Here is a 15668-nt window from a genome sequence, read left to right on the forward strand (position 1 = left end):
AAAGAGAATTAAATAATCCAGAAATTAATTTTCAACTAATTTTCAACAAGGATGCCAAAATATTCAATGGGAAAAGTACAGCCTTAAATGGTGCTGGGACGACTAGATACGCAAAAGAAGGAAGGACACTGGACCCTTACCTCACACCACATGCAAAATTAACTTGAAGTGGATTAGAGACTTGAATATAAGACCTAAAACTATTAAACCCTTAGAATAAAACATAGGTGTAAATCTTCATGACTTTGGATTAGGCAATGGCTCACTGGATGTGATACGAAGAGCAAAAGAAACCCAAGAAAAAGATAAACTTCATCGAAGTTAAAAACATTTTGCTACTTGAAACTATCAAAACAGTGAAAAGATAACCTACAGAATGGAGAAAATGTCTGCAAACCATGTATTTGGTAAGGATGTAATAGCTAGAATATATATAGCACTTTTGCAACCATACAATCATTCCTCCAAAGAAGGTAAACAAATGTCCGATAAGCACATGAAAATGTGTTCAACATAACTAGTCATTAGGCATATGTTCATCAAAAACACAATGAGATACCACTTCACACCCACAAGGATGGCTAGAAAACAAGTGTTGGTGAGAATGTGGAGAAACAGGAACCCTCATATATTACTGCCAGTGTTAAATGATGCAGTATTGTGGAACACAGTTTTGAAGTCCCTCGAAATTTTAAACATAAGAGTTACCAAATGACCCAACAATTCACTCTTACATATCCAAAAAAGTGAAAGCATACATCTGCACATAAACCTGTACACCAACGTTCCTAACAGTACTCATAAGGGCCAAAGATGGAATAACTCAAATGCCACCAACTGATGAATACATAAACAGAATGTGTTATGTGAACAGAATGGAATACTATTCAGATTAAAAAGAATGAAGTGCTTGTTCCTGTGTGGTGATCTCCAATAAGTTCTTCACAATGGTATAAAGGGCATATCAAAGTATGGGCAAAGGGTTTGTTTGTGTTTATACAGAGGATCAAAGCCTAATTTGGCTACCCAGAAAATGAATTAAGATACGATATGAAGAAGAACTTCCAACATCAACACCCTCTGGAAGAGTCATTCCAGAAGATGATCATCAAAAAACTTCAACAAAGATCCTGGCGCTGTTGCAGTTGTAGCTGCATTCATCCCACCGGTTCCTGGACTTGCCATGGGAATGAAGGAGATATCTAAGCTGGCCTGTGCAGACAGTAAAACAACAAATTTGACTGGATCTATACTGTCGGAACCCAACCAAGAATTAGGAGAAGTGCAAGTTGCAGCGCTCCAAAATCTTGCAACTATAGACTATCTACTGTTAAAAGAACATATGGGATGTGAACAGTTCCCAGGAATGTGTTGTTTTAATTTGTCTGATTTTTCTCAAACTATTCTAATTCAGTTAGACAATATCCATCATATCATTGATAAGTTTTCACAAATGCCTTGGGTGCCTAACTGGTTTTTTTGGTTTCACTGGAGATGGCTGGTAATTGTAGGTCTGCTTTGGTTATGTAACTATACTCCTATTATGTTAATGTGTGTGCGCAATTTAATTAGTAGTTTAAAACCTATACATGCTTATGTTACTCTACAAGAAGATATGTCAAAGAAATCATCAATCCTCCCATGTTTTCTTCCATCTGCTACTTCTATAGCTTTTCTTCTTCCTTCCTAATTACAACCCTTAAGTAGAATTCATGCCTCATATCGAAATTACCGAGTATCATAATTCTTCCAGGTGGTAAAGATACCTCAAGACAAATGCTGGGCATAGAAGCCACAGGGCATAAATATGCAAAGAAATAAAAAGCTAACCATTTCAAACAATAAGGCTTCTCTCTCACTTACCAACTTCACATTTCCCTGTATGGCCCCGGAAGATGACTGGTTAGCCAGAGACGGGTAAGATTCCTCAAGGGAGGAACAACCTAAGACAGGCACAGTCGCAGGGGGGCCATCAGGTGAGAAATTGGGGATCAACAGAGGTGAGGCTTAGAACCTCACCCCCCCTGTTCTGAGAGAAATCTTCTGCATCCGTGGATGTTTTATTGCCCTTGTCTAGCTTGGATTAACACATAGTCTACAGGCACACACCTGATCATCTACATTTGCTCTCTTACAGCACTAAACTATGTTTTCTACCTTTATCTTGCATCTACCTACCACTTCAGCATTTTATTAATGATAATAATAATAATAATAATAAGGGAGAAATGTGGGATTCACATATAAATCAAGTATAAAAATCAAATGAATATTCATATTTGACCTGATTGTTTATAGTTTATAATGCGTGATCAAAACCGGAAGTTTCTGTGATGACTGCCCTTGTACTGTTCACCATGTAAGAACTTATTCACTATGTAAGACCTTGTTCACCATGTAAGAACTTGTTCGTTATGCTTCAGAAGATTGGAGACTGTTGAGAATTAGGCTTGGGGTTGATTAATGATTGTGCATTGAGTCCCCTATACCTAATTTTATTGTTGTTAACAACCGTTTTGATCAATAAATATGAGAGATGCCCTCTCAAAAGAAAAAAAAAAAAGAATGAAGTGCTTGATACGTTATAACATAGATGATACATTGAAAACGTTATGTTTTAAGCGAAAGAAGCCAGACACAAAAAGGCACATATTGTATGATTCCATTTACACTGAAATTCCAGAGTAAAAGAATCCAGGACAGAAAGTTGAGTCGTGTTTGCCAGGGAATGGAGGGAAAGAGAGGCAGGGAGTGATGGCTAATGAGTATAGAGTTTCTTTTGGGGGTGATGAAAATTATCTAGAATTATATAGTGGTATTAGTTGTGTAACTGTGAATATTCTAAAACCACTGAATTGTATATTTGAAAAGGGTGAATTTTATGGTATGTAAATTATCTAAATTAAAAAAAAATTTAAGCAGAGAAGCCCACAGAATGAGAGGAAATTTCTGCAACTCATAGACCTGACAAGGGGTTAATATCCAGAATATATAAAGAACTCTTAGAACTCAACAACAAAAAAAACAACTAACCTGATTTTTTAAATGGGCAAAGAATTTGAGCAGACATTTTTCCAAAGAAGATACACAGATGGCCAATAAGCACATGAAAAGATTGCTTGGCATTAGTTATTAGAGAAATGCAAATCAAACATAATGAGATGCCACTTCACACCCATATAGAGTGATTATTAGTTAAAAAAGAAAAACAGAGAACAGTAAATGTTGGTGAGGATGTGGAGAAACTGCAACCCTCATGCACTGTTGGTGGGAATGTAAAATGTTACAGCTTCTGTGGAAAACAGTGTGAAGGTTCCTCAAAAAAATTAAAAACAGAATTATCATATGATCCAGCAATTTCAGTTCTGTGTCTATATCCCAAAGAATCGAAAGCAGGGACTCAAAAGGGTATTTGTACACCAGTGTTCACAGCAGCATTATTCACAATGGCAAAGGGTGGAAACAACCCAAATGTTCATCAACAGATAAAATGGATGAGCAAAATGTGGTATATACACACAGTGGAATATTATGCAGCCTTTTTTGAAAAGGAAGGAAATTCTGACACATTCTATAAGATGGATGAACCTTGAGGATGTTACACGAAGTGAAACTGGCTGGTCACAAAAGGACAAACAGTCTGAGTCCACTTACATGAGGCACCTAGAGTAGTCAAATTCGTACATACACAAAGCAGAATGGTGGTTGCCCAACCATTGTGGGAAGAAAACAGGGAGTTACTGATTAATGGTATTGTTTGGGAAAGACAGAAAAGTTCTGGAGGTGGATGGTGGTCATACAATGTGAATGTAATTAACACCACTGAACTGTACACTTAACAATGATTAAAATGGTAAATTTTGTGTCATTTTATCTCAAACCCACACACACATTAGGGAAATTAAAAAACATGATAACCTTGAATTGGCTCCTAGACAAGAATAAACATTTTCTGTAAAGAGCATTATTGGGATAATTGGTAAAACTTGAATATGGATTGCATATTAGATACTAATATTAAACCAGTGTTAAAATTTTCCTGGTTCTCATAGCAGCAGCCTCACAGACTCCAAGAAGGGACTAGCAGTTACCAAAGGGGAGGGGTGGGGAGGGTGGGGGTAGGGAGAAGGGGATTGAGGGGTATTATGATTAGCACACATGGTGTGTGGGGTTCACGGGGAAGACAGTGTAGCACAGAGAAGACAAGTAGTGACTCTGGCATCTTACTACACTGATGGACAGTGACTGCAATGGGGCATTGGGGGGACTTAATAATATGAGTGAATGTAGTAACCACTGTTTTTCTTGTGAAACCTTCTTAGGAATGTATATCAATGATACCTTAACAAAAAAATAAAAATAAATAAATAAAATTTTCCTGGTTCTGATAATTGTACTATGGCTATATAAGAGAATCTCCTTTTTAGGACATACTAAGTATTTCAGAGTAAGAAGGCTAAATGTATGCAAGTTGCTCTCAAATGGTCCCACAGGGGAAACACACACACACACACACACACACACACACACACACACACACGGAAAGAGAATATAATAAAACCAAATGCTAACAACTGGAGAATGGAGATGAAGGTATACAGGAGTTCTCTGTACGGTTCTTACAAATTTATTACAAGTTTTAAATTATTTCAAAATAAAGTCTATAAAAATTATTATGTCCAAAACAGACCTTATCTCTCCCAAAATCTGCTCCTCCCATAGCCAACCCATCTTGGAAAATGGCAGCTCCCTTTCTCTCCAGTTGCTCCAATCAAAACCCTTGAAGTCATCCTTGACTCTTTTCTTTCACAGACATTCCAATCCATGTGCAAATCTTACTGGATGCAATTTCAAAATATTTCCAGAATCCCAACCCTTCTCGCCACCTCCATCATTACCACACTAGCCTGAATTCACACATCATCTTGCTGAAGTGCACTAGCCAGTTTCCCTGCTTCACCCTTGTTCCCCCACAACCCACTTTCAACACAATACCCAGAGAGATTCAGTTAAAAACCAGGTCACGTTGCCCCTCTGCTCCGAACTCTGATGCCTTTCGGTGGCCTACAAGGAGCCACGAGCTAGGTCCCTACTGCTTCTCAGACCTCCTGTCCCACCTGTGTGCCCTCACTCCCAGCCCACAGTTGGCCTGGCCTCTCGCACTCCTGGACCACTGGCCGGGCAAACGCTCGCAGGCCCAGCTCGCTCCCTCACCACGTCAGGCCTGCTCCCAGTCCCTTCCTGCGGGCACCCCTCCTGTTACCCTCTCCCCTCGGCCTGCCTTATTCTCCTTCGGGACACTCAGAGCCACCCTCCAAGCCAGGTAGCTACTGGTTCGCTGCATTTCCCTCTGCAAGAAATGCTTCCTGACTTCACCCTGTTCCACCAGCACCCAGCACAGGGCTGGCAGGTAGTGGGTGTCAGTTCATTTTTACAGAGTAAGTAGTTGGGTGTTGGGAAGTCCTCTTGGGGACGTCTGTGTTGGATCAGCGAAGGCCTGAAAAAAAAAGCTGGGCTGGAGTACAGGCAGGGGCTGAAGGACAAGGAGTTCCTGCAGGGTCAGAATGATGGGCAGGACCTGAGGCCCGACTGCGGAGGGGGCGGCTCTGTCCAGCCGGACTCCATCCTCCGACTGGGACCAAGAGGAGGTAGGGGTGCTGCCGAGGAAGCACCCGGGGTCCCCCAACCCCTGCCCCTCGCTGTGGCTCCCCACGCTGCGTGGCTCTTTCTGGCCACTCATTCTCTGCATCCTCACCACCACCCTCCCGTTTTACAGGGGCAGAAACTGAGGGCGGCTGGAGAGTGACTGGCCCGGGGGTCTGTCCCGGCGTGGTCCTTCCCAGCCTCCGCGCACACCCCACATCCGCAGGCGCCTGAAGGCGGCCTTCTTTACAGGAGGACAGAGGGTCCTCTGACATGCCTCCTCTCTTGGACCAGGAAAAAGCCATACTTGGCTTGGTGGAAGGAAGGCCTCCCACGGGACGCTCCGGGCAGGGGCAGCGGGGCCTTGGGAGGAAAGCGGGAGGGGAGGGTCTAAGAACTGGAGGCTCCGGGATGCTTGGCAAGGTGGCCTCGCCAGAGAGGAAGGGGCGGCCCAGACGTCTCCCCCTCCCCAGGCTGTCCAGGCCCCCCACTGACCACCATCACCGCCCCCCCCCCCCGCCCACAATGGAGAAGGCCCGGTAACTTGGGGGTTCGCCCGGGCGCGCCCCAGCCTCCCAGCCCGTGGGTCAAGGCCAAATAAGGCCGGGAGCCAGCCGCGCCCGCCCCGCCCCGCCCCCGCGCACATTCTTCTGCCTTGTAAGGCCCTGCGCCGCGCCCCGCCCCGCCGCCGCGGCCCCTCGGCCCCTCGCCACCACTCGCCACCGACGGCGGCTCGGCACCGGCTCCGCAGCCAGCTCCGCGCAGCCAGCTCCGCGGCCAGCGAGCGCCTTCTCCGCACCAGGTGGGGGCCCGCCCGCCGAGCCCGGCGGTCTGGAGTGGGCGACATGATGGCAGGGGCTGGAACGTGGGGCAGGCCCCGCGGACGGGGACGTTTGAGGGGCTCGGCTGGGCATGCACAGCCCTCGTGGGGCTGGGCTGCGAGGATGCTGGGGCCCCATAGGGATTCTGCCTGGGGCTGGGCAGCAGGGAGAAAGTTCGGGGCTCTGGGAGCCAGTGGTCCTTTATGGAGAGGACTGTCCAGGCCCAGCACCCTCTGCCTGTGGTTACAGACGCCAAGCCCAGAGCTCGGGGGTGCCCAGGAGGAGGGGAGGGGGCTGTGGTCGCCAGGGTTCCCAGACCCAGTGGACCCCTGTGTGTTACAGACAGGAAGCAGAGCCCTGTGAGGCACCCTGTGAACCCTCCGGGGCATCCGTGTCCCCTCCCCCACCTCCTGGGACAGGAGAGAGGGATGGAGACTGGGGCAACAGGGCTGGGGGGCATCTGCCCGTCCGTCAGAGCCTGCCTGGGGTGGCAGTTCTGCCAAGGGCCCTGCAGGCTCACCCCTGGGGGCTGAAAAAGGACCTGGGCTGGGAGAACTGGTCCCTGCCCCTCCCCACCCTCTGAGAGCCCCGGCTGCTCTCCCAGCCTTGCCAAGTTTACCAGCAAGGTGTCTGGCACTGCCCGTCATCGGGACCAAGACCCTGGGGGCCGCAGGCCTTGTCTGCATGGTTATGGTGGGATTTCAAGAACAGAAGGGAGGAGGTGGCACCTAGTTGCAAGCCAGGCTAAGTCCCAGCTCTATCTGATCCCTGCTATCCCCGGGCAGAGGCCGTGGCTCCAAGGCTAAGCGCCCACCCTTCAGCCAAACCTAGAAACTACCTCCATCACACACAGCCCTCAGCCTCTCAGCTGCTGTAGGCCCACCTTGAGCCCCTTAGGATAGATGTTTTCTTCTGCGTTTAGGCATGGAGGGCAGCAAGGACTGACTGTCTTCCACCCACTGACCCAAGCCCAGCACTCAGCCCCTCTCCTGAGCATGCACTTCCCTTCTTGGGCGTGTTTTACTCACTGCACTGGGGGCGGAGGGGGCACCTCACCCTCCCCACCATGCTGCCCAAGATTGCTAGGATGGACAAACATAAAACTTGGTGACTTGGTGCTCTCAGCCATGCCATGAAGAGCGTGAGGATGGGGAGGCCATGGAGGCAGTGGGGCCCAGGCACTATCAGAGCAGTGGGTGAGTCTTGGCCTTTTCTGCCCCTGGCCTTGCCTTCCTCTCCCCTCCAGCCATGTCCACCCTGGAGCTTTGCAGACAGGACGCTGGTGGTGACAGGGATGATGACCAGCACAGCCTCTGCTGAACACAGGGGCTACTCAGTTACCTTCTATAGGTCCATGCATCATAGTTCCCAGAGAACACCAGTTTCAGGGAGAGATTGGGCCCTGCACAGCACTGCAGCCAAAGCCGACGGTGCCAGCCCGCTCCCACCCAGGCCATGGGTGGGAAGGGATTTTGTCTACCCTGAACTGTGTGAGGAACACCGAGGCGAGTGCCGGTCCCACGGGACACAGCAGCCAGTGTAACATGACTACAGGCAGCTGCGGCCCTGGGGATGGGCCGGGGCTGGGGCTGGCCAAGATCCCAGCTTAGGGTTAAGGGTCTCAAAGGCCAAAGAACTCACAGGATAAAGGCCTCTAAGACAGTTCTTAGCCACACAGCTTGGGATGAAAACAAGCAGAGGCGGCCTGTAGGCCCAAGGCCCCAGGGCTCATGGCGGAGGAATGCAGGCAGCAGCGGTTCTGGGGCACTGGCCCGGCCCACAACTGCCCCAGCCAAGGGGAAAAGGGCACAGGGTCTTCAGGGCACAGTCCCCAAAGCCATGACAAGGGGAAGGGCCCCTTGCTGGGCCTCAGTTTCCCCATTTGTAGAGTGGGGCAGTTGGCTGGCCATGGTTGACCTCACAGTCATTCATTAAACAAGCACCCAGGAACCTCACTGTGGGTTTCGGTGTAGATCGGGGTCTGTGCCAGCCCCAACTGACTGTGGGGGAGAGAGACCTTTACGTGTTTCTTGTCCAAGCAGGAGTGTGGGACCTGCTCCCCAAGGCATGTCTGAAGAACTGGGCTGGAGAAGGGAGGCATTCCAGGGGGACCAAGGACAGTCTAGGGCACAGCCAGAGGTCCAGCTCCACAGGATCACAGACCGCGGGAGGGACAGGGTGAGGGGTACCACAGCCAGTCAGACAGAAAGGCAGAAGGGGTTCTCACAGGGCCTTGAATGCCAGGCTGAGGGCTCAGACTTGCTCCAGGGGATGGCAGGAACCTTCAAGGGCTTCAAGGGGAAGTGACAGGTGCAGGTCTGGGTCTGTATGGAACGGGAGAGGCTGCCTGGGGGCTGGGATGCCAGAGCTAAAACAAGAGTGACAAGAAGCTAGGGTTCTCAGCCTGGGGGAACCTTGCACCCCAGTAAGCACTGAGGAGGGAAAACAAGGAGTAGGGCCCACATCAGCCCGCCTCCCACCCAAGGCTGGGCCAGTGTGGGCAGCTGCGGGGAGGGGGGTGCCCAGAGCGCAGGCCTTGCAGAGCCTCCAGAGCGAGGAGCCAGAGGACCAGGCGCAGGAGAGAGGACGGGGAACGTCAAGAACGCAGGGCTGCTGACCCAGCTCCTTCCCGCTGGTGAGGAGGCCCTCCTCGGGGCCTCACAGCTCCCACAGGTTGACCCACCTTGTCACCTGGAGAGGAATGGCCAGTGGAAATGCTATCAAGGATTAAGGGAGGTAAAGCATGGAAATGGCCGGCACCAAACCCAATCCTGAGTGTCTCGCCCAGATAGTCACAGCGAAAATGGCTTACTCCACTCGCAGCACCGTTCCAGGGCTTCTCAGACACTAAGTCAGTTAATCCCTCCTGTTGGATACTCTTCGTGTCCCATTTCCCAGCTGAGGAAACTCCCTCAGAGAGGTAACTGAAGTTGTTTAAGATCACACAGCCCACTCTTGCCTGCTTTTGTGATGAGCTGGATGGCAGGAGCCCCATGCCTGTGGGAGGCCTTGAATGACAGGCCCAGGCACTGAGAGCTGGTGTGGGGTAGGCAGGAAGGTTCCCTGGCCCTGGGTCATGGGCTTTTCCCCCCCAACGCCCTCTTCCTGCAGGGAAGTCCACCCGCCTGAAGCCAAGATGTCCAGTAAGAGGGCCAAGGCCAAAACCACCAAGAAGCGGCCACAGCGGGCCACATCCAATGTCTTCGCCATGTTTGACCAGTCCCAGATCCAGGAGTTTAAGGAGGCCTTCAACATGATCGACCAGAACCGAGATGGCTTCATCGACAAGGAGGACTTGCACGACATGCTGGCCTCGCTCGGTGAGCAAGGACGGGGGCGGGCCCGGGAGGGCTGCTCCCCACTGTGCAGCATGTCCTGCATAGCAATACATGCGCCCAGCCTGGATTAGAAGCCATTAGTGTCTCCGTTTAACAGATAGGGAAACTGAGGCAAAGAGCGTTCAGCATTGGAACTGAACCCAGACAAGCTCACTCTAGAGCAGGACTGCCTGGCAGATCTGTGGAGTGGGCTGTCCGGTACCATTTCATTCAACTAAAAAAGTGTACTGTATAAAGTTTCCATAGTACAGATGGGGAAAGTGAGGGTAGAGTGAAGGCCTCCCTTCCTTCAGAGGTCACCCTGGCCAGGCTCTCTGTGAGTTCAGTGACTTACCTAAAATCAGAATCTTAGAGCTGAAGGGGCTTAGGAATCTAGTACAATTCACCATTCCTCAGATGGGGAACAGGCCCAGAGGCCAGGCCTGCAGACCCCCCACCACCAGCCTGTGGCCCTGTCGCCACATCCCCCACCAGCCGCCCTCAGCCCCAGTTCCTGATGCTGCCTCCAGGTGACAGTGTCTCCGCCAGACACCGGCCAGGGACAGGGGAAGCCTCTGGCAGCACAGACAGCAGCGTGCAGTAGTTAGGCCCCAACTTCTGGGGCCAGATAGGCCTGAGCCAGTCCCCAACACTGCCCCTTACAGCCTGGTGGCCCCCCTCTGTGCATTTCCCTTCCTGTGCAACAGTAACCCTGCCCTCGCGTGCACCCTCAGAGCATCAGAAGGCCACCCTGAGCAGAGGGCTGACATGGAACACCACCCCGGCCCTGTGTGCCAAACCTCTCCCAGCTTCAGGCCAGCCTCACTCGGAGGTTCCCTCCTCCTGGAAGCCACCCGGCAGGAGGACAAGGGAAGGGGCTGTGGGTCCTGACGTCACAGCTCTGCTCAGGCCTCAGCCCCTCCTTGGGGCACACAACAGGGCGGGTGAGACTCAGAGGAGGGAAGAACACAAAGACTCCTCCCCATTTACCAGGCACCCTGCACCCAGGGCTCTAAACCTCAGAGATTTGAGGACAGCCCTGGGCGTCACTCAGGAACACCCTCACTCCTGTTCACAGCGCCTGTCAGGGGGTCCACAGATTAGCTACGGCCTTCTGGTTAAGAACATCACCCTCAGGATAAAAACACAAGAGCAGCAAATAATAACAAGCAGCAGCAGTTCAGCAGGTATCTTAAATGTCAAAGCAACCCTACTGGGTAGATGTGATTATCCACTCTCACTTTACAGATGAGGAAAGAGGCTCAGGGAGGTTAAGTGATTTGCCCCAAGGCACACAGCTACTAAGTGGTAGAGCTGGGATCTGAACCCAGCAATTGACTGAGTCCATGAGGCTCTGCTGATTGTTATGTGCATTTTACAACCATTGCCTTCTTCACCTAGAAGCAGGGGACACTGAGGCACAGAGCTGGGACCCAAACTCCGGCCTATGTGACACCAAAGCTCACTGGTTTAACCATTTTCAAAACAGCCTGGAATCTGGGGTCTGGCTGCTGGGTTGCAATACAGACTCTACTTCTTACTCGCTGTGTGACCTGGGCCAAGTCTCCTCACCTCTGGGCCTCAGGTTCCACACCTGTGAAGGCTGAGGAGGCAGGTGGGGTGGAGGGCTGACCTCAGGCTGGGGAAGGACCACGCAGTAAAGCACGTGGGGCGCCAGACGCGTGCGCAGTCAGAGATGGCGGCTCTCAGCTTGGAGTGCCACCGTCTCTGATGTCCCCAGCCAGAGTGCGAGGGAGCCCAGGGGAGGGAGCAGCCAGAACTTTACAGTTTCCGAAACTTCAAGGGACAGGACAGGGAGGCGGGAGGGGACAGGGCGGTGACCACAGGCGCGGGTGCCCCACCTGCCACAGGGAAGAACCCCACGGATGAGTACCTGGAAGGCATGATGAGCGAGGCCCCGGGGCCCATCAACTTCACCATGTTCCTCACCATGTTTGGGGAGAAGCTGAACGGCACGGACCCTGAGGATGTGATCCGCAACGCCTTCGCCTGCTTCGACGAGGAGGCCTCCGGTCAGTAGCCCCAGAATGGAGGCCTGGACGGAGCTGGGGCTGGGGGTGGCCACCTCGCCCACGGCATCCCTGCGTATGCATATGGGGCTGGGCGCGCTGTGACAGCTGGACCCTGCCCCCCAGGGCCAGGACAGAAATCACCCGGCTGCTGGTTTCTGCCTCCAGAACTATTAAAGCCACTCTGCTCCCTTGTTCTCCTCCCCCGAATGCCAGGCGGAAACAGCCCACCTCCACCAAGGCTTCCCACCTCTTGAGTCCACCTGGTGGCCCAACACTCTCCGCCTCTGCTTTACACCTTCCCAGAAACAGCCCATGCTCAGATCTTCCAAAGGGCTTCCTGACTCCCAGGGACGGGTCAGGGCGACGCTGGCAGTAGTAGCTTCAGTGGGTTCCAGGGACTGCAGGCCACTACCTTCTCAGTCCCCTGCCAGGCTGGCACAGTGTCACCCCCGTTTTCCAGATCAGACAGAGAGAGATGAAGCTGCCAGCTAGGAAGCCGGGGGGCCAGCTCACGCCCTTGAGGTGGGCGTGGCCAGCTCCCCCACGCCCCCAGCCCCGCCGCCCCGGACACGCCCCACAGACAGTCCGCTGCAGAGCTCTGCCCTCGGGTGCAAGGCCAGCCTGAATCCCGCAGAGTCTAGGGCTGGGTCTTTCCCGGCCCCTCTCCCACCCAGAGGCCTGCGGGTGGTGCTGGGACTGTCCCTGTCTCACGGACCCGGCCCTGCCCCAGGTTTTATCCACGAGGACCACCTCCGGGAGCTGCTCACCACCATGGGCGACCGCTTCACAGATGAGGAAGTGGATGAGATGTACCGCGAGGCGCCCATCGATAAGAAAGGCAACTTCAACTACGTGGAGTTCACCCGCATCCTCAAGCACGGCGCCAAGGACAAAGACGACTAGGCCACCCGACCCCCGCAGGGCCCCAGCCCCACACACACTGCCCGCACCCACTCCCTGCCCACGACCCCACGGGACCCTCGCAGGGGCTCTGCCCTCTGAGGGGCTGGGGCTCGGCTCCCAGTGCAGGACGTGGGCCAAGAGCACAGTGCCAGGAAGCCAGTGACGCAGGTGTTCCCGCCAAAGGACATGGCGAGAGCTGGGCCAGAGGGCAGGGAGGAGGCCGCAAGCGAAGGCCCATCAGGAGAGCCCAGGCCTCAGCCACTGCCTCATTCCCAGGCTGATCCCGCAGGAAGGGCCCTGCGTCCTGGTCTGGGACACCTGGGACACCACGTCACGTGCACCCCCATGAAGGCATGAAAGCCCTTTCCCAGCCACTGCCACAAACACACAAACCTCACCAAGGTCCCTTCTCAGAGGACGGGATGCCAGCCCCCTCCCCTGTGCCCTGCCCAGCCACCAGAACACAGCCCACTCCCGGTGTGTGCTCCAGAAGACAGTGAAGGGTGGACATCGTCCTGGGGGAGGCAGAATCTTTAATACAAAGGCTGAGTGCGGCTTTGGGTCTGTGTTTCTGTTGTTGGGGTGAAATAAGGGAGCCCCAAATACCCTCCTATCCTCTCCTCCCATCCCCAGGGGCTGTCCCATCCTCCCCCTGGCCAAGGGAAGCCTCGGCCAAGACGCCACCAGCTGTGGGGAGTGGACAGAAGTACTGAGGGAAACAGCCCTCTTGGAAGGGAGACAGTGGGGAGGCCCCCAGAATCACCACAGCAAATCCAGGCCAGGGTTCTGGGTCTCTGAGGGGCACAGGCCAAGGCTGCATAGCCTTCAGGACCACAACCTGGATCTCCAGGGTCACCTCAATGGTCCTAGAAAGCCAGGGAGGCTTTAGAATAGCGTGGAGGTGCATCCCAGTAGCCTGGGTGGTGGGGGGAATGTCTGGGTTTCATGGATTCCCCGAGGTCAGCTCCAGGCAGCCACCAGGTGTGCTCCGGGGTGCGCCCTCCACAGCTGGAGGGCCAGTTCAGCCACATGACCAGCAGCACAGCTGGCCGTGGCTTTTCACATCCCTGATGCACACAAGGTGGGCAGGGCTGGGATCCTGTTACAACTGAATGGTGGGACACTGACAACAGTTCCGGGGGCTCAAGAGGAACAATATTGGTTGAATGAACAGGGACCCAAGAAGGGCAGGGACCACGTGAGGTCACCCAGTGGGTATGGAGCAGAGGGAGGGCTGGACCCTAGCCTCAGGACATTCCATGGGACTCAAGCCGGGGCTGGACATATCCCATCTGACCCCAGCAAAAGTTAGGTGCTAGGCCTGGCTTGGTCCTGCTGCCTTCCCTAAAGCTCACCCAGAGCCAGGCAGCCACAGCTCATGGCAAAGCTCCAAGATCAGACCCAAGGCAGTGCCGAGTGCTAAGGGAACCCTGTACTGGCCTGGGAGGCCCTAACTTCCCACAGGCCTCTGCCCTTACCTTGGTGCCAGACCTGGGTCAAAGCCCCATGAAACCCTTCCTCTTGCCTCCAAATTGAGCCCCACAAATCCCTGATCTCAACTCCAGATGGAGCAAATCCCAAACAAGCTCCAACCAGGCCCAAACAGCGGCAACCATACCCTAAACCCCAGCCCCAGACAGTGGGCCCTAAGCAGTCCTCAGCCCAAACTGGCACTAAGCCTGGCCACCCACCTCCTGCAGCCCACCCTGAGGGAGGGCCCCCGGGACTCCCAGAGCAATGGCCGCACATGCCCCGTGCCAGGGTCACAGGTCAGAGCCACTGTGGTATCACAGGCCTTGCAGGAAGAAGGCAGGGACATGCAGCCAGGAACAAACCTTGGATTTGACACAACCTCCAGTGTGCGATCCTGTCAAGCTCACACCTCCCCATCCCACTTCCCAGGGACAGAAGGATTCACACCTGGGTGTGAGGAGGACAGAGCCAGTCCAGCCTCACTGGTTTCTGAGCTGGCCTGGGCTAAGGGGACCCAGAGGACAGGAAAAGGAAGTGTTCTGTGGGTAGAAGGGCAGGACCAGCAGGCCAGGAGGAATCTGCAGAGGCAGGGCTAAGAAGGAAAGGGCGCTGCGGCAGGTGGCAAGCAGCTCTTTTCATTTCTCACAGGCAACGTTTAGAGGTAACAGTGAAGCGAACTTTCAGAGTCTGGCACAAAACCCAGAAGCCAGAAAGGAAAAGCTTGGTGGGTATAAATGCATGAAGACTAAACACTTCTGTAGGGCTAATGAAACCATAAGCAAAGTTAAAGCCAAATGCAAATCTGGAGAAAATACATGTAGCATATTCAACAAAAAGTTAATGACACTAACCTGTAAAAAGCTTCAACGATTCAATAAGAAAAAGACCACTCAGCAGAAAAAAAAAGGGCAAATAATAAAAGGGAATCTCAGAAGAAATTCAAACACATAATAAGCATATTGTAAGTGCTCATTATCATCATAAAATTGTAGAAACATTCCATTTTTTCCTAGTACTTTTCTAGTTTTAATTTTTATACTTAAATCTTGGATGAAAATGCCTGGGTTTTTGATGACTGTATTCCCAGAACAACAGTTCTATCTGGGAAAAGCAATGTGACCTCAGACAACTCACAACAGTATTACCTTTTTTTTTATAACTAGTTTTATTTTTAAAACTTTGTAAAATACACATAAATAAAATTTACCATCAACCATTTTTAAATGTACAGTTCAGCAGCATCAAGTACATTCACACTGTGCAACCATCACCACCACCTCCAGAACTTCTTCATCCTCCCCTCTGACACCTGTACCCATTAAACACTAACTCCCCAGCCCCCTCCCCTCGGCCCCTGGCAGCCACCATTCTATTCTGCTTTCTGTCTTTATGTATCTGACTATCCCAGGGAACTCATTTAGGTGGACTCATACAATACCTGCCCTTTTGTCACTGGCTTATTTCACTTGGCGTAAAGT

At 52.3% G+C, this 15668-nt stretch overlaps 1 protein-coding gene across 1 annotated transcript; it reads left to right on the forward strand.

The window, feature by feature from the left end:
• The first annotated feature begins 6288 nt into the window (after positions 1-6288).
• Positions 6289-13271, forward strand: MYL9 (myosin light chain 9). The gene is made up of 4 exons (XM_036902383.2): positions 6289-6445; positions 9576-9784; positions 11653-11814; positions 12545-13271. The coding sequence occupies exons 2-4, from the start codon at positions 9601-9603 to the stop codon at positions 12715-12717; spliced, it is 519 nt and encodes a 172-aa protein (XP_036758278.1). The 5' UTR covers positions 6289-6445; positions 9576-9600; the 3' UTR covers positions 12718-13271.
• The last annotated feature ends 2397 nt before the right edge of the window (positions 13272-15668 follow it).

This window comes from Manis pentadactyla, chromosome 5 (assembly GCF_030020395.1).
Source record: "Manis pentadactyla isolate mManPen7 chromosome 5, mManPen7.hap1, whole genome shotgun sequence".
In the NCBI taxonomy this organism is placed as follows: Eukaryota; Metazoa; Chordata; class Mammalia; order Pholidota; family Manidae; genus Manis; species Manis pentadactyla.